Here is a 26,820-nt window from a genome sequence, read left to right as displayed (position 1 = left end):
GATTAGAAATGCTCTGTGAGTTCATATCCTTGGGAAAAAAAAAAAGAAAGAAAAAAGTTATTAAAAGAGCTGTTTTTATCTGAGGTGTTTTTTTTGTAATTTGGAGCCATTTCAATTTCTCTTGCAGCTCCTTATTTCTGAGGACTGCCATACCACTGCTGGATACTGTGTTTCGTGTGCACAGGCCTGATGCAGATTTACATAAATAAATAACATCATGCACAGATATATGTATGTGCACATGTAAAATCTCTTGAGGATATGTGTTATGTGGTTAATAAGTGCACACACAGAGGAGTGAGATAAAATGAATATTCATAATGATTGGAGGAGTGCAGCAATACAATTAGCAAGAGTATACAAATAACTCATGAGTGATAAAGCTCTTACCCTTTGGGTGGGAAGGTCATTAGGAACTGAATCTTCCTCTAAAAAAATTACCTTGTGAAATACAGTGAAGGGAACTGTAGCAATTTTTTGTTTGTGGCATTCTTTCCATGTGTAAGGCTGGGACTCAGGCTCATGATTGAGGAAAACATTTGTAGTCCAACCTGTGAATGCATGTGGTGCGGCACAGGGTTTTGAGAAGGGCTTCAAGTTTGCAGCTTTGTGTGTGCATCCTGTTAGAGACACTTTGTCATCATCATCCAACACGCAGTCAAAAGAACGACCTCCTAAGTTCCATGAAGATGGATGCATAAATAAATGAAGGTTCTATCGAAGCAGAAGCAGTGAGGCTTCCAATACTATTATTGGGGAAAAAAAAAACAAAACTAAAATGGAGTGTGCAAGTCCATGATTAACCCACTGTATTTCAGTAGTGATGTTGTAGGAAAAATAAGGCATATGAAACTTCATAAAATGGAGCCAGTGGAACAGCATGAAGCTGCTGCTTGCCCACTGTAGAACGTTTTTTCAGAAAATGACCTCTCTTAAACCTTAGTTACTGAATGATAATGGATTTGAGTGGAGTATCGTGCCAGTGTTAGATGGACTTATTACTCTGCTGCTAAGGTAGAGACTACAGGGTCTGGTCACCCCTCTCTTCTTCCAGATGCAATCATCACCTTGTCTTCTACTTTCTACAATTCACCAAAATTCCTTTATGGCTGCTTTTCATCATCTTAGGGATTGGCAACTTATTTTACAGCTGTGCAGCCTATTGTTAACTTAATTTTTTTTTTTGTTCAGTTGGTTTTAAAAGAGCAGTTTATAAGGCAGTATGCTGCTTTTATGGAGCGATTTATATTGCTATGTGCTGCTTAATATAATTTTTGTAAAATGACCACTCGGATTTCGAAATGCGAGTGCTTCTGGTTGCGCCTTGGCTCCTTTCCATTAGTTGAATGGATGCAGCTCTCAGGAAAGCTGTGTATCTTTGAAGAAAGAAGTAGTAAAACGTTCTAATGTTATTGTTTTATGGAGTGTTATATAGAAAAATCTAACTTTTTAAAATCCCTTATTAGCCATTTTTAAAGATGTTATAAGAGAAAGTTTATTCTACATGACTTGGTTTGTAATAGCATGTGTAATGTAAGCAGGGCCTTTTTCATCCAGAAAGCGTTGCCTGAGGCGCAGTGCCCAGCCGCTGGGAGTGCGGCAGCAGAGCTGTCTGAATGCGGGGCCTGCTCAGGATCTGGCAGCTTCTAATGCAGCAAATAACGCTTTGGGAGTGGGGGAGGCTGAATCCTTCTGCCTTTTTTGTGGGCTTGTGATCTTTCACGTTGGCTATAGCGGCCTGGGTAACTGGAATGGGAGGGAGTGGGGCCCCATCCTGCAGCCCTGTCAGTTGTGCATGCAGCCTCTGAAGTCACCTTGTCCGTGTGAGTGCAGTGAGAGGTTTGTGTGCTTCCTCATCAGTGTGAGGAGATACAGCCAGGCAGGACTTCTAACTTTCTTTGTCCATCTAGACCGAATTCAGTTTGAAGCATCATTTTCACTTGCTGCATTATGCTGCGTTCAGAGCACTGGAGGACTTGCAGCATGTTATAACTATGAAGTCAGCATGTGCTATAAAGGATTTTCATACTGATTGAACAATAACTTTGAACTTACCAAATAAAACAAAAATATGGTACAGTAGCAAAGCTGCAAAAGACACATTTTTCAGTACCCACCTCTGCCAATTAAAAGATTTGTCATTGTTACATATGCAGGCTTCTCTGAAAGTAATGCCTCTTACGTTATTATGTTGGCCCATAATGTCAGAGACAGGTGTTGGTGATATGGCAGTAGGGTCTTCACACCAATATCTCATTACAGTTTGTTGCCGTGTGACAGATGGCAGCAGAAGGGTAGTCTGGCAAATGGCATCTGACATGGAAATGCGTATGAAGTAAAGGTGTGGAACGGAATTTCTCCTTGCAGAAAAAATGGCATTTGTTGACACTTGCTGAACACTGATGGAGATCAAATAGTGGATGTGAGCACAGTGAGGCAGTGGGTGATGCATTTCAGTGGTGGCTGCAGGCGACATGAAAGACAAGCCACGTTCCAAGATTTTTGAGTGTAGCATGCAGGCTCTTGTTCGTCAGGGGCAAAAATGCACAGCTAATGGTGATGACTGTTAGAAAAAATAGCGTTTTGTAGCTGAAATTTGCTATATCAAGTAGTGCTATTGTGAGGTACCTACCACAAGTACAGATGGGAAGATAAACTTGAAACAAAGAACAGAATACTTGAACTAAACACCTTGCTTGTGATCAGCTGAAATTAATTTTAGGAAGGAACACTATGTTAATTCAGAATAGTCTCTGTTGTTTTGATTTTACAGTACATTATTAGGTCAATTGGAAAACATTATTCCTCAGTTGTTGTTTGGCATAGTGTTATTTCTCTACATTTAAGTATCTATAATTTAGATTCCATGGCAAAAATAACTTTGTTTCTGATAGAAGATGAAACGTTTGACTGACGTTGGAAGTAAGCAATAAGAAACTTTTAACAGTTCTATCAATCAAAACAATGGTTTTATTTCTTGTGTTATTAGCTCCCAGGGCTTTGCTGCAGTGCATGGGAGATAATTTCTTACTGTACACTTTTCTTACTGTGCACTAGATATACTTCTGGGGTGGGCGGTGAAAGCTGTACATTTTATTTTGTTTTCAGTGTTTCAGTCATAAGGTTTTGATGATCTCAGCTTGTTCCTTTAGTAGTTATGTCTGGGTATGATCTAAGGAATCTTCAAAACCCACTAAGGCAATAAGAAACAGAGGTCATGAGAGAACTGAGTAATTTTTTTGGCTTGAAAACATTGGGGGAATGGGGAGGGAGCAGGACTGATCTTATAATACTTTATAAAAGCAAACCAACACCAAGTCTTGAGAATTTCAAAGCATCCTTTCCTTTTCATCGTTTTCTGTCAGGGCTCTATATGCACTTTATGGCACGGCTGTAGGCTCCATTTGTGAAGTTCATTCCGAATTATGAGAGTTATACTTCTGTTGGTTTTTGATCCTTAGATCAATCCTGGTTGTGGGAGTTTATTGAAGCCTCTAGTGGGTGAAATGCAGGATGAGGAAGCTGCAGCTGCTTTGATTATGCCTAGGTTGCTAATTAGAAGAGGTAGCAGTTCATCCAGAAGAAGTTAGGTGGGAACCACTGGGCACGGGAGTGGGGAAAGCACTTTCCTTGAGTCATGTAACGAACATGGAGCTTGTGTAGGTTTTTCTTTTGAGAGACAGAGGGAATTCCTCACCCACCATTTTTTTTTTAATAATTCTGAAAAGCTTTGGCTCAGATCCCTTTTATTTTTAATTTGAAATTATTTAGCTACATTAAAATGGACAGTGCTGTGTCTAAATCCGGAGTCGTGATTCCAAATCCTTGGTTTGCAGAAAAACAGGAGCTCTGCATTCTGGAGCCCTTCTCCTGTGTGGATCTGTTGATTCTTTCAGATAGTTCCAACCATGTTTACCATTAACATATATTGTAAACTGTAATGAAAGTAATTTCAGTAGATGAAGGTTTTTCTATGGATTTTAAAGCATATAATGTGAAAGTTTAGATTTTAAGCACAATATTACTTTCTCATGTCAGTGTCCAGCTGTTTTTTCATTCTTAATTTCTTGTTAAAGTGAACTTGAATTTTACTGGACTTTAGAAGCCTCTTCTCATTACTAACCAAAGCTAACCAAATGATAGTATGACATTATACTAGAACTTACGGTTTTGTTAATATGGTGGAAAGTATGCAAGTGAAAACTGAAGAATTTCCACATCTGCAATGGAAAAAGGCTTTTGTGTTTACAGAAAGAGAAAACTAGTATACAGTCTAGGACACTAAATCCGAGGTTTGGGGCAGATATGTTATTCTGAATTGATGAGAACAACTTCGAATTAGGAATTAATGTACAGGGAGAGTGAAAAATTGCCGTTTGTCTCTGGCAAACAGTACCTATTTCAAATTCTGAACGCAGAGAACAATGTAAAATCTTCCAGTGCAATGAGTGTTACATTAGCTGGCTTTACTTCATACTTAAAAAAAAAAAAAAAGTGTTAAACATACTTCAGAGGTTACTCAGTGATTTGGTATGTACTGAATAATGTTTCTCAGAAGCAGTTGCTGAGTCATGGTACAAAGTTGGTATTTTGGTGGGAGACTGAAGGGGAGTATGAACATGCTGTGTTTGCGGCTTGGAAAAAAATGTTCCTGCAGTTCTCACCAGACAGCCTCTGGAGCTGGTGAGCAGAAAATGCTATTGTTTGGAGGTCTGAAATTCTGAGTTCTCATTTATTTTCAATGTTTCATTGGTAATAAAACACTTTCTAGGAGTCTAAATGAGATGTAATGAATTTGATTTTAGGGGGAAGGGAATTTATTTCTGTGGTTGTTGCTTAATCAACATCTATTCTGCCACTTCACATCAGCTTCTGTTCTTTCCAAGTGAATTAGTTCTTTGGGCAGCACGTTAAAAGGAAGTGTATTGTTCTTGGCAGGGCGCTTGAATTTCTAATTACCAGATTCCTGCCTTAATTGCAATTACCTGGACACCCAGGCAGGGTGAACTTTTGGAAAAGAATGTAATTAGAGCAGAAGAAACCTTGCTGCCAACTGTTTGTCCGGATGTCTACACTAAGGAGAGCTCTGATAAGTTCACATCGCCACAGACAAGCTGTCAATCTGCAGAGAAGATGCCCAAATGCTGTACAAGCCTGTTGTAACACGTATGATTGCTGCATGGCCTCAGACCTGCTATGGAGAAAAAAGAAACAGTTTGCTATTCTCTTCCCATCCTAACTGAGGGATCAAGGGGAACTTGTACAAGGGCAAGGTCTTTGGTTTCTCTGTTGTGTGTGCTCAACAATACGGTTCATCAGGTGCACAATTTGTTTAAATGAATGGCTATAGTAAATTGTCGTCTGCGTGAGATAAACAAGGTGCACAGAGAGTAATTTAATTCCAGTAAAAACAAACAAATTAGGTCATTTCTTTTGATAATGCTTATAGCGTGCCATTCTTTGCATGCAACTACAAAAGCAAAACGTTACCAGGCCCCAAGAAATAACACAAAACCTCACTTAAGAGTAGAAATGATAGTAATGGTGTTTCTGAATACAGGTTGTATCCTGACTGTAAGCTGCAGTCGCTTGGCTTAATGGCATACAGAAAAGTATTGTATCAGGCTGCTATTCTTAGATACCTTGTGTTGGCTCTCAGGGAAAATAAATAATGGAAAAAAAATTGAAGTGTTACTATTTTAAAATACATACAATACTGAAAACTTGTCTTTCTCTAATTATGTCTTTCTACTAATTCAGCTTTCAAATAATGTCACTGACATGGATATTTAAAAAAAATTTAAAAATTGCATCAGGGCTTGAGTGGTTTAGGGAGGTGATTATTGATCTTCATTAATTTAAAAATAAAGGAAAAAAAAAACAAAACAAAAATATTAATGTGTTTGATTCCTGTGAGATCAGGGTTGGACCAACTCCGGAGGTTGTAGCATGCTAGTGTCACTTATTGTTGGACTGAAAATAAGAGAAGGCATCATGTGTGCCTTCTGTTTTTATTGAGAAGAGTTGTAAAGCTGCTTTGTTCTTTCAGAGAAGTAGTTAAGAGCACTTCAAATGAGTTGCTCAAATGCTAGGCTCCCCAAGCTCATGTAATGTGAAAAGGTTGTAATGGGAAGAGTGGTGGTGTAAAACTATTTCAACTGCTTTTTAACAGTGTAGGGGTGGAGGAGATGGAGGAGGTAGGTTGGTAGAGCAAAATGTGTAGTTACCTGGTTTAAGTTCAATCACCATGTTCAAATCGTTAACAAGCACATCAATGTGGCTTTTATTAACAGAAGGTTTCCTGCCACATATGGAATGGTTGGCAGCAAGGCCTTATTCTCAGCCAGCCCTGTCACATATACAAAACCCATTCAATTAGATTCCAGGGTTTGTTGCCCGTTCCTCAGTTTTGCCAAAACGAGTGAAAATGCTAAATGATTAAGGAGATAATTCATGAGATTCAAGGTCAGCAAGCCTGATGGGCAGGCTCAATACCAGGGGTTTTATGTAACTTTGTTTTTTGTATGTAAACAGAAGGTTTGGAAAGTTGAGATGTTGCATTGTTTTCATTATCTCTCTGCTCCCAGTCTGAATTTAGCATTTACTCTTGCCGATCTTTTTTTTTCCAGATGTAGTGTTGGGGAGAGGCACGTTAGAAAGGTGTTGTTTTCTTTTTTTTTCTCTCTGTCTCTCTGTTTTAGTCACAAATTTATGTGCTTCTTGTGCTAGAAGATAATAGGCAGATAATGGTATTGGGCAAAGTAGTGGAGAGAGTAATACTTGTGCAAAAATGTTCAAAAAAAAATTTGGGTTTTCAGCTGCTGATGCTGAAACTCTATGGATAAGTCCTTTCTTTTCAGGTTTCTTGTACTCTTGGGAAGTCAAAGGTTTCTTACAGGATCTCAATCACCATTCTGTTTGAGAAGTCTTAGCAAGAAGCACGGCTAACAAGCACTTAATCTTGAACACTGGGTAAACTGTTCTTCCAGTTCTTAAAATAGACAAGGAAGGAAAATGTGAATACGTTGAAAGACTGGTATATAAAAAATGTCACTATGGAGTTTCTTCCATGTCTGTATTTTAGTTCTTATAACTGTAATACTGAAAGAGTTGTATGTGTGGCTACAGCTACCCTTTCTTATTGTTACATGTGATCTGCATTTACTAGATCAAAGCTCAGTGCACACAAGCCATGGCCATAGCTTCTAAATATTGGTATCAACCAAGCTGTTACTGTGGCCTTGCCTGATTGCTTCATGCAGGCTTTTGGATAGTGAGGATCTTCCTAAGAGTCATTTTTATCATTCTTTTATTTTAGCTTGCATGTTTGGAGGTAGGAAGAGGCCAAATTCTCTTTGCTTCTCCATCTTCATTAGGAGCAAACACATGTTATCTTTGATATTCTTCAGTGTTCATATTTCTGTGCCTTTATTGCATCTCCTCTTGTACTGATAAATTTATTTCCTCATGCATTTATTTCATATGTGAATATATATGTGTGTGTGTGTGCATATAACCCACATTTTAAATTCCACTGTTGAGGACCACTGGAAAAAAATATTTGTAATGTGCATCTGTTCTAATATCTGCCAGAAAATGCATGGATAAAGCAGCAGTACTTGTAAGTGATAATTTTGTTCTTTCCTATAAAGGTAAATTAGGGCACAGATTCAAAACAGTGAAGTGGAATGACATCTGGATGATCTTTTTAGTATAGGAAGCCTTAATATTTCCAGCTAGAGTCACCAGGTGTGTAGTATTGAAGTTCTGAGATGCAGCAGAAGCTTTTTAGAAATCAAGTAGTGAATCCTTTTCACTTTCCAGTTGCTGAAAGTGATAGAAAGGCCACCTGATCTGAGAATGAGCTGGGATTGTTTGTTCTGGGATGATTGCTGGTTCTGCACCTAGGCTAAAATAAATCTCTAGCGTTTGTATCTGTGCTGCTGAAGTGAGCAGGGTAGACATTATGATTTGCACTTTGCTTCTTTTTGTTTTGAATTCAAAGGCCACCCCTAATTGATGGAGGTTTCCTTTACGATGCACTTATTCTCAAATCCATCACGCGGTGCTTGTGCTGCCCCTTGTCTTCATGGATGAGCTGGTCTTTGACCCAGAACTGGTAAATGAACCCTGCAGGAAAATCATTAGAGAATTGGAATGGTTGTAGTGGAGGGACCAAGGGTCAAACCATTACCTCCCTGCAGGACCGTCAACTTAAATTGGACTTCTTGCTTTTCTGAAGCAGGTCAAGTGTCAGGGACAGCTGAAGTGGTCAGGTACAAACCAATACAGATCATAGATATAGCTCAGGCTTTTTTTTTTTTCTTTTTTTTTTTTGTTAAGCTTAAAAAATTAAGGTAGGTGAGACAGACCTCAGCTTCTCTCCTCTCTCTGCCCTTTAAAAAGTAAAATTAAATTCCTGAGAAGTCAACAGGAGCCCACGCTGTGACACTAATGTGCTCTTTGTGATCTTTTGGCACATTCATAATTTCTTAGAGTGGTTAGTTCACCTTTTTAGTCTGTCCTTGTAGTTTTCTTTGACGGAAAAGTAACAAACGATATTTGGTAACAAGAAAATACCTCCATAATTTCTGTGAGAAATATACCTCTGTTCTTTTTTCATTTTCTCAATTGTTCTTTGCATAATTTTTTCACTCTTAAACTCAACAGGAATGTAAAATGACCTTTTTCAGAGTGTATGTAACAAATATTTCCTGCTTCTAGAGGAAAAAACTCCTCAGTAGAACATATATGGCAATGAAATATAACATTTAACATGAGAAAGTATTTAATGATTTCATTTATAAATCTGTAGCCCTTAAAATGTTTTGGGTTTGGTTTTTTTTTTTTCTAACGGGAAAATTCAAAGCATGGTAAACTTAAAAGTAAAATAAAAATAAGCATAAAATACCAAAAAGCTGCAAGTGTCAGACTGCTGAAATATGACCACAAACGCTGAACAACAAAACAGTTTGTACTGGGGATAAAAAAAAAAAAAAAAAAGATTAATGTGTAAGACCTGAATTTCTTTTCACTGACTTCAAAGCACTCACTCTGCAGCCACGAGCTGCTGTGCAGGATGATTCAGAGCCCGCACTGGGTTCCTGCCTTCAATAGCTCCTGCGGAGGGGAAATTTCCCTCTGCTGATTAGAAACTGGCCCCTGTGTGCCTGCAATTACCGGGTGGAGAGATCCTGTGCTTATGCTCCAGACTTAGGAGGCTGAAGCTGCTCCCGTACTTCTTGTGTGTGGGGTTGTTCCCTTCTGGAATTATATATGAGGCAGGAAAGAATTAGCAGTACCGCGCATTTGAGTTAGTGGGCCAAAAGCTAGCTCTTGTGTTGAAATCAGAGGCAGACTGATTTCTAGAGGAGTAAACATGTCTTGATCAGAGGAGATGAATTACTTGCAGCGTGACTGACAGGTAAATGCTTTAAAATATTAATGAGGAAAAAACAAAGGGGAAAACATATAGGTGCTTTTTGATTAGGGTATCCCACCCTGTCCTGAGCTGATTGAGACCTGCAAGCCAGGGAGATGCAGAGCTCTGCTGTGGCCATGCCACTCCTGGCCATGAGTTCATGCTGTGTGCCTTCACAGCAGGGCTGTCCTCTCAGTGAGGGCTCCTTGTTAAGTCTAGTGCCTTTGAATATTACGGGCTTTTTTTTCCCTTAGATTACACATTAATCTTTCGTTACGTGGAGGGTTCTTGTAGTTATGGCTAATCATTAAGAAAGTAAAGAGAAAATCTGAGTGACTATGGGAGACTGAGCTCCCAGCCCCAGCTAGTGCAGGCCTGCAGCCAAAGGTGCTGCGGGCACGGCCATGCAAGAGCTGCCTCAGGGAGCTGTGCCCTGGGAGCAGGGCGGTGCCGGAGGGCCTGGGGCAGGGCGCTGGGCAGTCAGGGAACCTGGGAGCGGCTTTGAAAAGAAGACAGTGGGAATAAAAACAAGTCTCTGTTTCTGTGCTTGCAGAGAGGATTACAGCGCATCTTGTGCTCTGGCTGCACCTTGTCTGGTGATAGAGGGAGGCTGAGAAATAACCAGCTGGAATCAATTATCTTTTATTCCAGCTTCTTTCACTTCCAGCAGCTCTCTCCTCTCCAGCAGACTAGAGCCGAGAGTACACAATTGCCGGTGCACAGAAAGAAATCTGCTGTTGTAACACCTCCGGTATTGTGTCTGGTAGAAGCCAGCTTTAAAGGGTAAGCAATCTGGAAAATAGCTCCTCGCACCACAGCATGCGGGAGGGCAAGGCCTGCTCCGCTCGGGTGGGCTGGAGCGGCTGCTGGGGGAGCACCGAGCTGCTTGGAGCACCAGTGGGAGGAGGACAGCCTGCCGACAGGCTGCGAAAGTAAATATGGAGAATTTCCACTCGCAGGAGCTGCTCTGGCTTTTGATGTTTATGATGATGAATGATGTGTAATGAACAGCCACACAGCTGAGAGGAGCAGCTCTTTGAACACGGCTTTTCCGTTGTAACGCATCAGTACTAACAGCCCGGCTTCCTTTGATAGGAGATGGTGGGGCAGGAAGCAAGCTGGAAGGAAAATTATTTTCCTCGGCTCCTCTATGGAGCATCAGGCCTTTATCTTGTCAGTCGTGCAATTTATTTTGAAAGGTGAGGATTTTAGATCTCACAGGTGGTAGGAACAGTCACGTTGGTCAAATTTTAGCCTGCTGGTATGATAGTTGTGGCTGTTTCATTATGTCCAGGGAAGCTGAAGCACACATTAGTGTTCGGTACCATGCACAGAGGAAGCAGTGCTTTGGTTTCCCCAGCAGGTGGGTAATTATGTCCTCTACCACTTCCTGTGCTGGAAGGGACCGTGACACAGCAGAGCTCTGCCTATAGTCATGCATCCTGAGCTACCTGCTCCATAATACTTGAGCAGACATGCTGTACATACGGCCTGTTGTTTTACATAGTGGTGCTATTTTCAAAGTTGTGAACCTTTGGGCTTTCTTCAAGTCTTTACAATTATATCCCAGCGTAATAAATAGAAAATAAATATTCTCAAGACAGCATTGCTGACATCCACGTTTAACATCGTATTCTGAAAAGTTCTAAGTATGCATCTTGAAATCAGTATGCATTATGTTATAGTGTTAATTTATTTAAATTATATCTAGTTTTTACACACATCTCACTGTTCAGCCTTGTAAGAGTGTATATATACAGACAGGTATGTATATATATATATATGGAAGAGGTAAGATGCTTTCAGTTGCCTTCTGACAGAAGATAAAGGACTAGCATTTGAAACATTAAGAACTTTTAGCTTCCCTCTTTGCCTGTTCATAAACCCTAGAATTACAGATGCTGTCCTCTCTCTGCTTTAAAATTGAGCAACAAAAGAAAGTTAACACTAAATGTCATTTTATAATTGCAGTAATGATCACACAGCTGTGCTTCCCTCATTTTATAATGCACGTCAGGATCAGTTTAGGAGCTCAGACTCATTTCCTCTCCAGACATAATTCTAGTGACCATTATTACAGTAAGTAAGTTCTTCTCGTTCATTATGGCTGAAGTCAGACGGATGCCTGGGCAGTGTATGGAAGGCCAGTCTGAAAGGATGCTGCACTTCTGGGCTGACTGTGTTAGTTTTCAGTCAGTTCAGGAAGCACGCGTAGAGGTGTATGGACAGAGTGGCTACAGGAAGCTAAGGCATTTGTACCTCTATGCATCAGAAAAACAGTGAAAGAAAAAAAACCAACTTGGTTGTGTTATTCTTTCATGAGTTAAGAAATGTTTTCGTTATTTATGAGTACGTGAAATTCTGAGGAGGAGCTATTACACTTAAATGAACCTGTGAGCAGCCCATAGAAAAGCAAGTGCCTGCAGCGCTAATAATGAGAACTGACAAGGCAATCCTGCTGTGTTTATTTATGACCTTCTGCCTTTGTTAGCTCTTGTGAGAAATTCCTTTCTAACCATAACAATATTGCTGGAGTTTGGCACTGTGCTGAGAAATCCTACGGAGCCCTGAGGCCCACTAACTGGCAGTGGTACAGCTCCTAACAGATTGGCACGATGGTTGAAATGTTTATACTTATTTATTTATTTATTTACTTACTTACTTACTTACTTAATTCATAAAATTGCTTTTTCCTTTAGAACATTCATTTATTCTGACAAGCCCATTCAGAATTATTTTGGGACTTTGTGAAGATCTCAAATTACTGATGTAGGTTTTTTTCCCCATTTTTGGTGGTCTGTCTGCTGAACAGCTCAGAAGATGAAAAACTTCTTTGGGTAGTTCATCAGTTAGATCTCGGAAGTCATGAGGTAGATGTTGTTGTGTTTTGTTTTTACAGAACGACAACAGTGTAGAAATGATGCCTCAATCTGTAATATTTACTGTGTGGAAGAACATGAATGCAGACTGGAGTGAGTGCTGCAAGTAAGCACCATTGACTTCACAAGTCACATGGAAAACTAAGAACCATACTCTTTTCAGACCATGATGTGATGCACTTGGCTCTTTCCCCATGTTCCTGTCACACGCATGCCCCTGTAGACCACTCAGCCCTGCTCCCTAAGCTGTGTTACAGTGCTTAAACAGATTTGATAGTTAGAGCTTCAGCAAGAGATAGGGCAGCAGTACCTAAAGTTCTTGTAGGGCTGAATGAAGTCTCTCGTTGCTTCATCTTGCAACAACTTATGTGGCTGTGGACAAGAACAGTGGTTCAGCAGTTTGCTGTATGCAGCATGCAGGCGTCCGAGTGGAAACTCCAGCAGAGGAAGGGAAATGACCGCTGCCTTACAAGGTCCTGTTAGGCCATTTTTCAGAAGAGTTTCCAAAGCAGCCTGCCCATTTCCATTTTGACACGTTAGCTGTCATGTATGAACACCTTCAAAATTGAGGATGGCTAGAATAGAGATCGGATGGGAAAACATTCTCTGTTACTCCATTTGAAAATATGTCATACTAGTAACTTCCAGATGTGGGCTTTGTGGTACTACAGTGGTACTTGCTGGAGGAAACCACAGTATGTCTGCAGCCTGGCAGATGTGTTGGGGAAGGAGAACTGGCCCATCAGGTCAAGGGCTAGGTAACATGCAGTACCCACTCATGGCAGTCCGTGGAGCAGCAGCCACATTTTGGCCGATGCAATACGATGCGCATCCTACTGTTGCTTTCTTGGAGTGTTTTCATAGCATGTTTATTAGAACTGCCGTGCTCCTCCCTCATGCCAACAAAAACTCTGGAGGAGCAATCTAATTGAAAGCTTTATCTAGAAAATCTGGGCCCCCTCTGTATTTCCTCTGAGGAGAACAGGCTGCAACTTTCAAACATGCTGAGACAATCAAAAACTCACAAAGACCTGTCTTCCACAATTCACTGTGGAAGTCTTTTTTTTTGGTAATCTACTAATTAAGAAACAGTAGCAATTGGTATATGGCTTTTTCTGTAGACTGCAGTCTATATGGTTTAAGGCATCCGTAGGGACTTGTCATTTTTCTCCTCAATTGTTGGAATTTACAGACCTGTTGGATAAGGTTTAGCTTAATGCACTCAAAGATCAGGACAATGATTGTGTTATCTTAGCCTCAAGAAAAAACTTTCCACTCCAAAAACAAAATTTGTATACCATGGCTTGGACAGCATGCTTAACAGGAGTCAGAGGGGGCATTGGCATTTGAGTTTTTTTTCTTGAAGCTTAATTGAAGGAAGCATGACAAGCTATCCTTCCTACTAGTGTAATCAGGATACTATTTCAAAAGAAATCTGAGGCTGAGACACCTTTCTTAGATTTCAAAAGCCTTTTGAAATTTATACAGAGGTTTCTGAAACAGAAGTTTCACCCAAGTCTGTTAAAACCATATCATCTCAAAATATCATGTTCTCTTGCAGCTCAATTATTTTGCACAATAGTGTGCCCAGCCAGTACTGAATTACTGTGAGGAGATGTGAACTCTGGAATTTGGGGTGATTAGGGAATCTGGTTCTAGCTAGTGTATGTGAGAAAAGAACTGAAAGTTTATTTTCTGCTTTATTACTGCCTTGGATTTCATTTCCCATCCTTTTCCCAGGTTACTCGGAAATGAAAAGGTAGGAGGGGTAAGTGAACAGCCCTTGAAGCATAATCATTTGATTTTGCTGCTATGGCCCATAAACCTCAGAAAGGAGAAAGCAGTTTGTGTACATATGGATGTGGGCGAAGCAAAGCAGTCAGAATAATCACAGCCTTGTTTGTTTGCGCTTTACTGGATGTTGAACTGTGCACTGCTGGAGTCGTGCTAGGTTCAAAAAAATGAAAGAAAACCCATGAGGGAGGAGAATGAGAGAGTCCTGCATGATTCTGGAGTAGCAAATGTAGCTGAATTTATTGCAGCAAACATTGTGGCACTCGTTCCTGCCTGATCCCCGAGTATAACAGCATATCTGGGTTTTTTAAATAAAACTTTGTAAATACTGCTCTCTGGGGCAAGTCTCCTTATTCCATCTCTTCTGAAACAGGAATTTCTAACTTATGCCACTATTGCGGGCATATACGTTTTTCTCTTACTTTCAGCATGTGATTATAGAGGAAGAGAGGGAAAGTTATTGGGGCACCTGTGTTTTTGAAGTTTAAGATGTGTCTGTGGCTTGTTTACCATCTCATGTAATTGTGGTATTTGGTTACACAGATTTGTGGGGGAGAGAGAGAAGCAGAACAATATGATGCATGCACAATCCCTGAGCTAATGAAAAACTGTGTTTTGTAGGTCTTTATTCTCACGCTAACCTGCTGGGACATCTCCTTTATCAAACTATGCCTGCTACAGAGGGTATTAATATGCCAAATAAAAGACAAGCACTGTAGAATAAGAGCTTTGAAACCTTATGTGTACTGATTCATTGGTTGGTTTGCCCTTTATTGTGGTCCACGTATAGCTTTGGGCTATCAGAACGACTAGTTATCAACTTGCCTAATTTACTAATCTGCTGTGGGAAGAAAAGAGCTGTTTTCAGTGATGAGAAGGCGATTGGTTGTTGGACCAGCACTTCTGTTTTCTCAACTCCAGTCTTCAAATCAAATAGTGTTGTAAATGTAAACTTTTTTTAGCAGCCCGGCTGATGCCTTCTGAATGCAGTATGGGGTAATCTGAGAAGCACATATGGAAAGCCATTAGCTTTTAATTGCAAGATGGGTGTGTTGAGACTCAGTAGGAAACAGTAGTAGTAAACAGTAAGGTATGCTGAACTGTGTGAGATTGTGTGGCTATAATTAAAGAGCTTCTCCTACATGAGCTACTCTTCATAGACCAGTTGAGAACCTCTGCATTGCAATCAAGTGTAGACATACTGCATCATAGGCATATTGTGAATTTTATCACGTTTTATTTTACGGTATCCTGAAGAGATGTTTGCTTCTTGCTTGAGCTGCACCTGTGAAATCTCAGGTTTTTGAATGTGTACCTCAGGATAGATGACTTGTTTCTGACTTCATGTGCACTGCGTTTCCCCAAGTATGGAAGCCAAAGTAAATGTAAAGGGAGTAAGCAGTAATTACTAGTTCATACTGCTGCTGCTCCTGCTGAAGTTTTAGATGTTTTTCAAACCTACTGACCCATACATTCTTTTTGGAATGTCTTATTCTTCTCTTACCCTTTTTGTCCAAACTCGTATTTGTCTGTCTTGTGATTGAGTATTCATCTTGCGTACTTGCTCAGAATTCTTTCAAACCCAGTTACAAAAACAGATAAAGTAGACAATGTGAGAGGAAGAAGGGGGTGTGCTGTGTTTTCCTTGCGGCTTTGTGGTGATCAGTTCAGTGTAGACTGTTGCAGTCAGAAACACACCTAGAGGAGCAGATTGGACTGACCGGCAGTGAGTTGTCTGATGGCTGTGCAAATTCCAAGCATACTGAAGAAAGCAAGGATGGTGGTCTCCAAAATAGAAAGCTCCTGAGAGCTTGAAAGATTCTGGACTAATGCATATTTACCTTCAATCTTCTTCCTTTCTGCTTTGTGTTACTGATTTAGTCTGTCTTTTCCCCAGGGAAGTAGTACGTGGTCTGGAAAATGATTGTATTCCAAAGAGGTTCAATAAAAGGAGGTTCTTTTGTCTTATTTAATTGCTCTCTAAATGAGAAAACTTAGCTTTAGTGGAAGGGATTTCACATTTATGTTATTGACACTGAAGAAACTGAATGAGTAGTAGTATGGGTATGACTAGATTTTCTTTGGTTGCTGTTAGGCAAATGTAACTTTTCTTTCCTAGGCTTGGGGGCAATTTGTTGTGTTTTCCATTGATTTGATTGTTTTAAATGTTGATAATTTATTTGCTATAGCTGCAAGAGTTGTTGGCAGAGAATTTTTCTTTGATACAATACTGAGGAAACAAATGGCTCCTAAGGGTTCCTGGCTTTCTGTTTTTTAAATTTTATTCTCAGAAATTCTACGTGCTAAGCATTCTGCTTCAGAGGTAAACAGTGGAGTTTGTATCCTGAGAGATGCAATGTTACTGTTTTCCTGTTCCGGAGATTTACTATTTACTTCTGACATAAAAAAGTATTGCTGCCAGACGAGCTCTGTGTCTTACCTGTTTACAATCTTTGCTAGACTTTGTCAATTTGCTCTGATAGCACATGGGTCATTAGTATTTATTGCTTTATGCATGGGAGTCGATGTTTGTGAAGTATCAACTTTTTTATGCCGTTAGGAGATTTCTTGATGCAGCAAGAGACCCGGGACTCCCCTTCCCATTACCTGTCAGGGAATTGCAGACTTCATAATGACTGGCGCTCAACTCTGTCAGTGTTGGTGTTTTCACGTGTTTTTTGAGGCTACTGATTTCTAATTTCTAATTCTTCTAAGTTGTTTCTGCTGTAGAGCTCTTGTCTGGATGAGCAAGGAAGATCCCCTTGTGGAGTGAGTGCAAGCACAGAAGTATGGCTGTATCTGTCTTAGCAACTTCTAATCTTGTGTCTGACAGATATAGATCTATCTGATTAGATTGCTGTTGTGTGGTACTTGATCGATTTGAATGGGTTTGGATATGCTGGAACCACAAGGATATGAACCAGTCATATGTCATCTGAAAAAAATTGAGAGAAATTATCAACAGTTTAAAATAGCTTAAAAGACACAAACATAATCTTTGTCCTGAATATACACAATGCTATGCTAGGATTAATTCCTAGAAAAATAATGGACTTTTTGAAATCTTTATGCTTTTGCTAAAAACTATGTTTTCTGTACAGCTTTAAACAGAGAGATTTTTTTAAGGCTGGGAATTAATTTCATATCCAAATGAAAAGTAAGAACTGTTCAAGGCAGTCCTTTGCTCAGTGATTAACGAAGTGATTAGTGAGCTGTGACTTGAATCTGGTTTTTCAGGTTGTCTTTTTGTGGATAATTTCTTGAATACTGATGTGATTCCAGAACCACACTGGTTGAGAAGGCACAAGGCAGAGCACTGGCACTGCATGATTTGCTTATACTTTTACTCGGTTGCTTAAGTGACTATTGGGCTTTTGGGAAAGGTTTTGCATTCTTGTGGGACTTCCCAGTGTCACTTCTCAGAGGAGTTATTGGGTGCTGATAGGAGCCCTTTCCACAAAGGTCAGTATCTGGGGTGTTTTGAAGAGGCACGTGAGGTTCCTTCCTTACTCATGTCTCAGTGAACATGAACGTTTGAGGATGTGCATGAAGCAGGACTGCCGTGCCTAGCTGAGGTCTGCAGCATCTCAGTGTAGGAGGAGTAGCAGGGTCTGCTGGGCATGAGGGGGTTTCCCTGGCACTCCCCATGGCCCCGGTGCCTGCGCCTTCTCCCAGTGGTGTGGGAAATGGAGGCTGTTAGCTCTGTGCCCTCTAGACAATGTGACCAGCAGGGCCTTTGGAAGACTTCTTGAAACGTGCTATTATAGGCTGCTTTGTGATGAAAAGAGGTCTTACAAATATCTTCAAATTTAAGCAGCAGCATTGTGGGATTTTTCTTTGTGTGCGGGTGTGTGTTTGTCAGCCAAATCATTTGTTCAAAGTTAATCTCAATTACAGAGTGTATTGTTCATAATCCCCCACGGTCCCAAAACAATAGCAGAGTGGATGTCTACTTGAATGTATATTTACATACTTAAATGTAAAATATGTTGGTGCGTATATATAATTTCACGTTCAAAGTGGTGATCTGTTTTGAAGAGATGGATATTTCCTGCGGGATTCTGCCTTGTAAGCAGTACCGTCCTCCATCCCAACAATCCCGGAGGCCTGAGCCAGGTGGCAACAGCTCTGACTTCTCAGGCAGCCCTCCAGTACAGCCTTGTGCTGGGATCTGTGCTGCTACAAAGGTGAGGGCCAGCGGGCCGTGGTCCTTAGCTTATTTGAGACCACGGGTGCTGTGCGTCTTTGCTTGTAGACCTTGTCTTTCCTTCTGCTCTTTGAGCAAAAAGAGACTGATAGGCAATAGCCTGGAAGTTGAAGTAATTCCCAGGCTGTACACACTATGTAGAAGCCCCCAGACCGTAGCAATCTGTCAGTGAATTTAGCTAACATTTAGCAACGTAGGACATCACTTAATGAGGTCCTGGATGTGTGCTGGATCTGTTGTACATTTCTCTGTTTTGCTGACCTCACAGAAGGTTCTCATCATTTTTCAGCTGTAGGTATCAAGCAGGGGATTCCTTTAGTAAAGTCTCATTTATGTTTTATGGCTGCTGGGACACTCTTGAGCAAAACCAGCAGCTGCACAAGGTGTTCACAGTGTACGTTTTTGCTTCACAGTGAGTGCTCTTTTCCTGTTGCGCTGTGTAAAATCATGGTGTTGTTAGCAAGTTACTGTCGTCTTTTTGCCGTTTATTGAATCTACGCCTATTTCTTGGGTAGGTTACTGGATTGTATTATTGCGTGGAAGATCCTGTGTTTTCCTTGTCCTTTGCTTGTCAGCAACTTTGGGTTTTGTGACTGTGTGCAGTTAACTTCCTTCTACTCCTTACTGGCTGCACTGCCAGTAAGTAAATTGGTGTGCTGTTGTGAGTGGCTCTCTTGTCAGGCTGATAAGATCACACCACCAGGAAAGCATAACATTATAATCCTGTGCACAATGTGATCCTGTTCATTTTAGCTCTTGTACTTGTCAGAAAGACAAGAATAAAGATTGTGTATGGGTGAAAAGTGAAGCTAGAAGTGAAGATAGTGGAAGATAAAACATTTAGCTGAACAAGAGAAATCGTGTGCTGGGACATTCTCATTTCTAATCAAAGTATTGCCTAGAAATGAACTTGGAAAGCTGATTGGGGAGTCCTGAATAATACAGAACATAACACTGACTGAGAATACAGAATGTTGATAAGGATTCATGACAGAGTGGGGGGAAAAAATACGTCCTCTATTTTTCCTTAGATTTGGTATCACATTTGAAAATACAGTCATAACAACAGGCAGAAGTACTAAGATTATTCTGCAAGAAATAGGTCTGTATAACGAGGTTTCTGGTAATTCCAGACTTGCTATATTTTACTCAAAAAAATGAGTGCTTTCCAGATAGGACCTCTGAAAAGAGGCAAAATTTAAGACGTGCCTTAGGGTAAGGGGACTTCAGCCCCTTAAAAGAATCCCTGCAATTACCTAACCTGCCAACTTTCCAACAAGATAAATGGAAGCACTGTAGCTTGAAGGTGCCTTGGTTTGAATGAGATGCAATAAGTAAGGTCTCTCTGTTCTTACAGGAATCATAGATCTGATAGTACTTATAAAAGAAGAATAGAGTTGGTGCCCTGCTGACTAAATTGTCCTCTAGAGGAGTATTAGTTACAGAGCTTCTTTGTTAACTAGGCTGTATGCTTAAACCACTGTGAATTTCTCTTATTAGCAGGATTTTTAATAGCTTTACATATGGATATACTAAGTAAATGCAGGTATATCCATATAATTTATGCATATGATGTGTACACGTACAATATTTTCTATATTAATAAAAGTTTGTGAAGTAGAAATTGCACGATTTCATTACTGTTATGCTACACTAAAGAAAAACACAAGCATTAAAATACTGATATTAGGAGAACGGTAAGCCAACTTCTGCTCTTTCAGTCTGGGAGCTTCCCACAAGGTCTTTCTTCCTCTTCACTTTAATTTCCCAATTAGCTCTCGTGGATAACAGAGGTGTTTCTAAAGCTTTTTTATGCTAGAAATTTCCCAGTTGCTCACCTACTGATACTTTTACCTTGAAAGATGAAGTAAGTCCATGAAGTGCATGTTTGTAAAGAGTACACAGTAATGGTTTGCAAACCACCCTGGACAGAATGGCTGATAATGCTCATTTACCCCATGGCAACACAAAGTAAATGTTGTATAGTACAGCCCAGGTGCCTAAATGGACAGCAGACCTTTCATACAGTCCTGGGAGCAACCTTATTATCAGCTGTCACAGTTGATGTGATCAATACCGTTGCTATGATAACCTCCTCGGCAGAGGAGCTGGATGGATGGCCGTGTCGATGTTCTCTCCCCAGCCTCAAAAGGACATCCTGCTGCACGCATGCGTGCAGCACAATAGGGCCTGTGCTCATTGCAGGAGGGTGGCACAGCCCCGTGCTGGCGTCCTGTGAGCTTCCTTCTTTCTTTTCTGCTTTTATGAATGAGTTGCATCAGGTTTGCGAGGAAATCCCTTGAAGGCATGCACTTGAGGAAATGCCTGGGACATGTCAGTCACTCCACCCCCACGGGAGATTAGCAAAATGAGAAGTCATAATGCGACCTGATGGAAAAATGAACTTAGTTCTTGTCCCTACGTTCTTGCACACACGCTCAGCATGTCAGGGAGGTGCTGGGGGGAACTGTCAAGTTGTGCCTTGATCCCTGAACGACCGATAATTTTCATCACGGACGCTGCTAACTGCTTCATGGTTTTTTTTCGTTTTGGTTTGTTTGTTTTTCATGCTCTTTGTGGCTTACCGAAGCAAATGAAAGCTTTAGTCCAAACACCACTTAAAAAACTTAGCTATTCTAAATGCAAAGCTGTGTGTTTTCTGTATCTTTTATCAGCTGGGTGCCTATCTACTTTTTTACACAGAATTCGTATTCATTTTGAATAGGCCCTTTTCTGCTGCATTCGGGTTTTGGAGTTTGATTATATGCTTTTCAGCAGCATTTGTTTTATCAGCACTTCCTGCAGCATTCGTTACACATTAAGACAGCAGAGATTTGATTCCATTTAAGAGTACCGTATGATGTATGGAAAAGCAGTAATTGCTTACCTGTTTGTCAGTTGCATTCTACTGTGAACACTTCCAGCGTTACTCTACGTAGTATCAAGCAGTGTTATTTCTTGTTTACATTTTCTACAGCAAACAGTTTCAAAAAAGAAACAATGAAAATAGTTTATTGCCAGCACCACATCACAATTAAATTTCCGTTTATAGGGACTTGGAACTGTTCTCTGGTGAACGCTGAGTTCACACATAAATTAAGTTTGAAAACTTCAATCTTTGTTTTCCATACGCCTAATGAAATGCAAATACAATTTTGTGCTTGTCAGAAAAAGGAAAATTAACCTGTAGTGAGTGTTGTGCCTGGAGTATTGTGTTCAATGCACGTTTGGGAGTAGGGGCTGTGAGGTGTCCTGTAGAGAGCTAAGTTGGGCAAGTTGTATTTACGTACACCTTTATGTTTGAGGAGGAATAACACATAACATTCTAGGTGGCTTTTTATGAATGTTACTGGTGCCTGAAGTGCTAATCCTACTATTTCCGTGCCTTGGAAGACTGACTGTCTATTAGGGAAGGCTAGCTGTGAGCCTCTTGTGATGGAGATCAGGCAGCATTCTTACTCTGAATACACCACTTTGAATTTTGTCCAAGTTCTGTAATTTCTAAAAATAACTTTATTTTTGTTATGAAAATTAGACAGCAGTTAGTCCTTGCTTCTTGAGCTCTTTGCCCAAGCAGAGCCCAGCTGTCTTTGTGTTCCTCAGATGCCTGGCCCCTTGTCTCCAGAGGAACTGCTGGCATGAGTCAGACAAATGAAATCACTGTCAACTGGAGTAGCATGCTCTGTGTCATCCCAATTATTCGAAGCCCCAAAGGTCAATTCATGACTTGTTTTATATGTGAAATAGCTCTCTGCCTTAATTCACTAATAGAAATAGCAGTATGCTCCTTGGCTTGCGTCTTGCCAAATACTGACAGAAGCACAGCTACCTGCGATCTTCTCGTCATGCTTAGGAATTAATATTTTTTTCCTGAAAGTTAGAGGGCACATCACAACATTCCTATTTTTTCACATCTGATTTTACAGTGATTTAAAACCAAACTACTCCCACAGATCCAAAGATAGATGTAACTAGCTCTATGAGATATGCCCAGCAACTTGTAGTTAGAATTTGGAAGTGCGTTGACCAGTGAAGGAGATTCCTCATTGAAAACATTGAAAATTGCAGCATTTTTGAAGTGAAATGGAGCAGCTGTTTTGAGGTATACTCAGATGAAATTGAAGAGAAACTGTGAACTGGATGCTGGTCAAACTGGTGTTGGATGGAAATAAAGAAGCAGCCTTCCTTACTCTCAGGTGGCCAATGGGTTCTGGATTGCTGGTGAGGGCAGGGCGTTGTTGTTTTCCCTCTCCTGGAAGGTGAAGGAGCTGAATGCGAATATTATGAGGGCTGTGTATTTTACACTTTTCTTCTGTCATTTTGATGATGGTTTAAAGAGTGAAGTATATAAACTGTGATTCTAACGGGAACAATCCCAAACGTGAAATACGGTGTTGAAGTGAAATTGATAACTCATTTTTATTAGCTTTCATATGCTCAGGTAGAATTTGTGGGATTAATTCTGAAAGCTTAATCCAGATGGAAAAGGTTAAATTCAGTGCTGAGGGAATTTGATACCAATTCATTTGTTACCGTTGCTGGTTCTTTTTCTCAGAAGAATTAGAGATTAAGTGGAGAATTGTGCATACTATCCTAATTTACTGACATCGTTTAACTACATGAACCAGCATTAAAGAAAACCTCTTAGTTAGCTACCATAGTAAGTAAACAAGGAGATGTGGTCACCGTGCCAGTTTTTATGTCTTGTGGCTCGTGTATTAGTTCTTGCAACTAATGCACCTTTTCCTTTTTCTTCAGGATTTGTCTGGATCCATTGACGATTTGCCGACTGGAACTGAAGCAACGCTGAGCTCAGCTGTTAGCGCATCAGGCTCTACAAGCAGCCAAGGGGAGCAGAGCAACCCTGCACAGTCTCCATTCTCCCCTCATGCTTCACCACATCTCTCTGGCATCCCCGGGGGCCCATCGCCTTCCCCTGTAGGCTCTCCTGTTGGAAGCAACCAGTCTAGGTCTGGTCCCATTTCTCCAGCAAGTATTCCAGGTAAGCTTGTTGCAACAAATGCAATTAATAGATTTATAATTGTATATTAAAATTACTTCTAGATTGATAATTCTTAATTCTAGGAGAATTCTGCATTTTTAGTGTCTTCTTCTCTTAAGAAATGCATAAATAAAGCAGGGATAATTTCAGCTTCCAAGTCCTCAGAGCTCTCAAAATTCTGAACTTGACTCCACGAGTATATTTCTTAAATGTCTTTTTCATGGCCCAGTTCATGCAACTAATGCTATTTTTATGTGTTTGGTTCATGATCATCTATCTATCACATATTTACAGGATCCCTTTTCTATTTTTACGTTGTGTTTTTGTTGTCTTTGTCTCTTGGAGTTCTGTGGTGACTTGTGACCCTTAGTTTGAGGCATACTTTTTTCAACTTTGTCTTTTAAAAATGGAGTTCAGGAAATGAATGTGAAATTTCTTATGAGATCTTATTTAATACTTGCAAAGATCAACACATGACTAGGAATCCAGACCCAATAGTATTTTAAACAACGGTATTATGTTTGCCACTTGCACTTCTTTGGCAGTGTTGGTACAATATCATCCATGTATATTCAGAAATTTGTGAAAACCTTCCAACGTACTCAGAAGAAAAAGAAAAAAAAAAAATTTGGTATTTTACATGAGTTTGTTCTCTTTTAGACGCTCAATTCTTTTATTGTTTTCTAACATTTTGAATGCTAGAGAAACTCGAAGTAGTTGGACAGTACTGGCATTACTCTGAGGTGACATCAGTTGCTGACAAAAGCACAACAAATCAGTGTGAAGCTCGGTTGAAAGAAAGAGAAATTGCAACTTTTTATCATTAGATGTGTTGTGGACCAAATGCAAGTTAAGATGCAGTGAGCAGTATGTTTTTTGGTATTCCATATAAAGGTTAAACCGGGGAAATGTACATGCCTATCTGTACACAGAGGTCGAACTAGATAAGCAAAGGTGAGTAAGCTCAGTGCACTCATGCTGGTTGCATCTGAAATGAGTGTGTCAAGCCCTGATGCAGCATGTATGCCCCACAGTCATTTCTTCTTCCCTCCAGCCTCTCTAGCTGGCAGCATGTGCTCAGGTGGGGCAGGAACAGCAGGAAAAGTGACAAGACAGAAGCCTCTGTATTACAGGCAGGATGGTGACTTTGTATTTGCTGTGCATCTCAAACTGCGCAGTGTAGAAACCTTTCCCTGTTATTGAGTGAAGTCAAAGAGTCTACCCAGCTGGAAAGGTAGCTGTTCCCACAGTCTAAGCCAATCCTTGCACTTTGCAATCAGGACCCAATTCAGTGGCTTTATGGGAAATCTTGACTTCCTTCCTGTATTGTCTTAGGTTGTAAACTGAGGTTGTGATTTCTTGGAAAGCTCTCAGCTTTCAGTTTTGACTATCTCTAAACAGTCAGATTTGGACAAACAAATTCATTGATATTTTACCTACCTGCTTGCTGAGTAGAGGAAGAGTGTTGTGAAGATGAAAATAGTTTTATTGCAGCCATGACAGAAAAGGGTGTGAGCAGGATGATTTGTAGGAAGAAGTAATAACTTTTATCAAATTAATTTCTTTGGGGTAAAAAGAGGTGTGGGCTGAAAGGTCAGAATCAAAGTCGCTTCTCTTCAGCTGAGCCCAAACTTTTGTTTCTGTTGCTGACCTAATGAAAAGTGTCAGCTCTTCATAGAAAATGTGTCAGTTAGAATGCACATTTTCTAGTCTGTTGTGGTAACACGAAAGACATATTAGGAAATCTTTTTATGAATGGCAATAAATCAGAATTGCCTGCCACTGATTTCCCTGGTTTGGGCAACCTTCTTATCTACCTGTTTTGATAAAGGTGAGCTCTCAGTTGTGAGCTAGTGCACTGCCATCTTCTGAGGAAAACCGGGCAGCTTCATTAGCTCTGCTGCTGCTGTTGAGTTTCTCAAGCTACAAAATGGAATGAGTAAAACTGCTATTTAAAACCCGGTGACTAGTGGGACACTGTTGGATGCTCGGGTTTCCAGGCCATGTGAACTCCACTGTGCTCATCATTTCTCCCCATTCACCTGCTTTCCCACCGTTGTGCTTAATTACTAGGATTTTATAGGCTTCTTCATCTGCTGTAGTCACAGGACACTGGCAAAAAGTAATAGAGCTTGTTTGCATTTCTCTGGGCTGCTTGCAGTGTTCAGGTTGTGGCTGTTTTTTGCACATATACTGAGTAGTCTGGCGTCTCTCCTATAACAATTTTGTTCCACTCCTATTTTCCTCTTTCTTCTCACCCTACCCTTGTTTGTTCTGACCTCATTCCTCTCCTATTACCTCCTGCAATGTTGTGCCACAGCTTCTCCATGTGACATAGATTGGCTCTTTCAATCATTCTCTCTCCAGCAAGTCATTGTAAAATGAGCAGCTGTTGTGTTGCTGATAGCTACGGCTAGGGAAAGCCAAAATGTTGCAGGGGGTTCTTGGTGGGAAGGCCTTTAAAATAAAGGTGTTGCTTTCCCAGGGTTCACTGGAAGAGAAGCATCCTTTTCCTCATGCCTCCTTCATTGCAACAAAATTGACGACTAATTTAACATCAAAAGGGCAGGAAAACAGACAACCCCCTATTAAACCTCCCAAATGGCTGATTCAGTTCCATTGCCTGTTTAAGCTGCTTCCTCACCCCACTGCAAGTCTGCCTTGCCGTATTGCTTTCTGTCACACGTTGTGAATTTCATGGGAATGGACTGGTGCTGGCAACACTGACATTGGCACATCCCTAGCTCAGTGGGCATTTCCTTTCTGTACTCTGAAATACTGAACGGATATTTTGTGCAGTAAGTGGCACACGTATACAGCCTTTGTCTCCATTTATATAACAAGAATAGATCAGGGAAATTAATCTCTAAGAGTAGAAAAAGCAACTTCGGCATGTTTTGTTTTGAGAGGGTTTTATCTGAAAAGGGTTAACACTTCTCTTTCTGACACACTTTTGTTACAGGACTGAAATCTTACTCTTTTACAATTTTTAATGATGTAAAATGATATTCTGATGTCCTAATAAGTGATTCACTATTCTACTTTGCCAGAATTCCTGATCTCTTTATTTTGTAGCCATCTTCATAATTAGGGTTCATGTTCTTCCAGAAGATGAGATGCGATGCCCTGCACTGCTTTAGGTCTTTAGCCGTGCCTGATTCAATCCTAAACCATTAGTGGAAGCTGACACAGCACATCATCAAAATGCACTGCTGTTGCCAGAAGACGTAGTGGATGTTAATTTCACCTTTTTTTTTTTTTTTTTTTTTTTTAGCTTCCTGCCCAACCATTCCGGTTTACCAACAAAGCAAAAATGTAAATACACTAAACTCCACTTTCTCCCCCTCCCACATCTCCAGTTTTGATCTCGGTGGCCAAAGGCTTTTGTCAGCTCTTTCTCCCTTGTGGTGTAAGCAGCAAAAATTTTTAATATTAAGAGTTGTGTTGAAGATTGCTGATAAGCCAGGGTTTGCTTAGCATGTGATGGATGAGCAGATTTTGTGTGAGTTAATAGATT

General features: G+C 40.4%; 1 protein-coding gene across 8 annotated transcripts in view; it reads left to right on the top strand.

Annotated features, from left to right (window-relative positions):
• ARID1B (AT-rich interaction domain 1B) overlaps positions 1-26,820 on the top strand; it is a 317,889-nt gene that overhangs the window by 195,853 nt on the left and 95,216 nt on the right. For all 8 annotated transcript variants that reach the window (XM_052684763.1, XM_052684754.1, XM_052684719.1 and 5 more), the window contains one exon: positions 23,060-23,303. In XM_052684763.1, coding sequence (XP_052540723.1) covers positions 23,060-23,303 — 244 coding nt within the window. The remainder of the gene's footprint in view (positions 1-23,059; positions 23,304-26,820) is intronic.

Source organism: Tympanuchus pallidicinctus, unplaced genomic scaffold, assembly GCF_026119805.1.
Source record: "Tympanuchus pallidicinctus isolate F22 unplaced genomic scaffold, pur_lepc_1.0 scaffold1, whole genome shotgun sequence".
NCBI lineage: Eukaryota > Metazoa > Chordata > Aves > Galliformes > Phasianidae > Tympanuchus > Tympanuchus pallidicinctus.
This window is presented reverse-complemented; position numbering and strand designations above follow the sequence as displayed.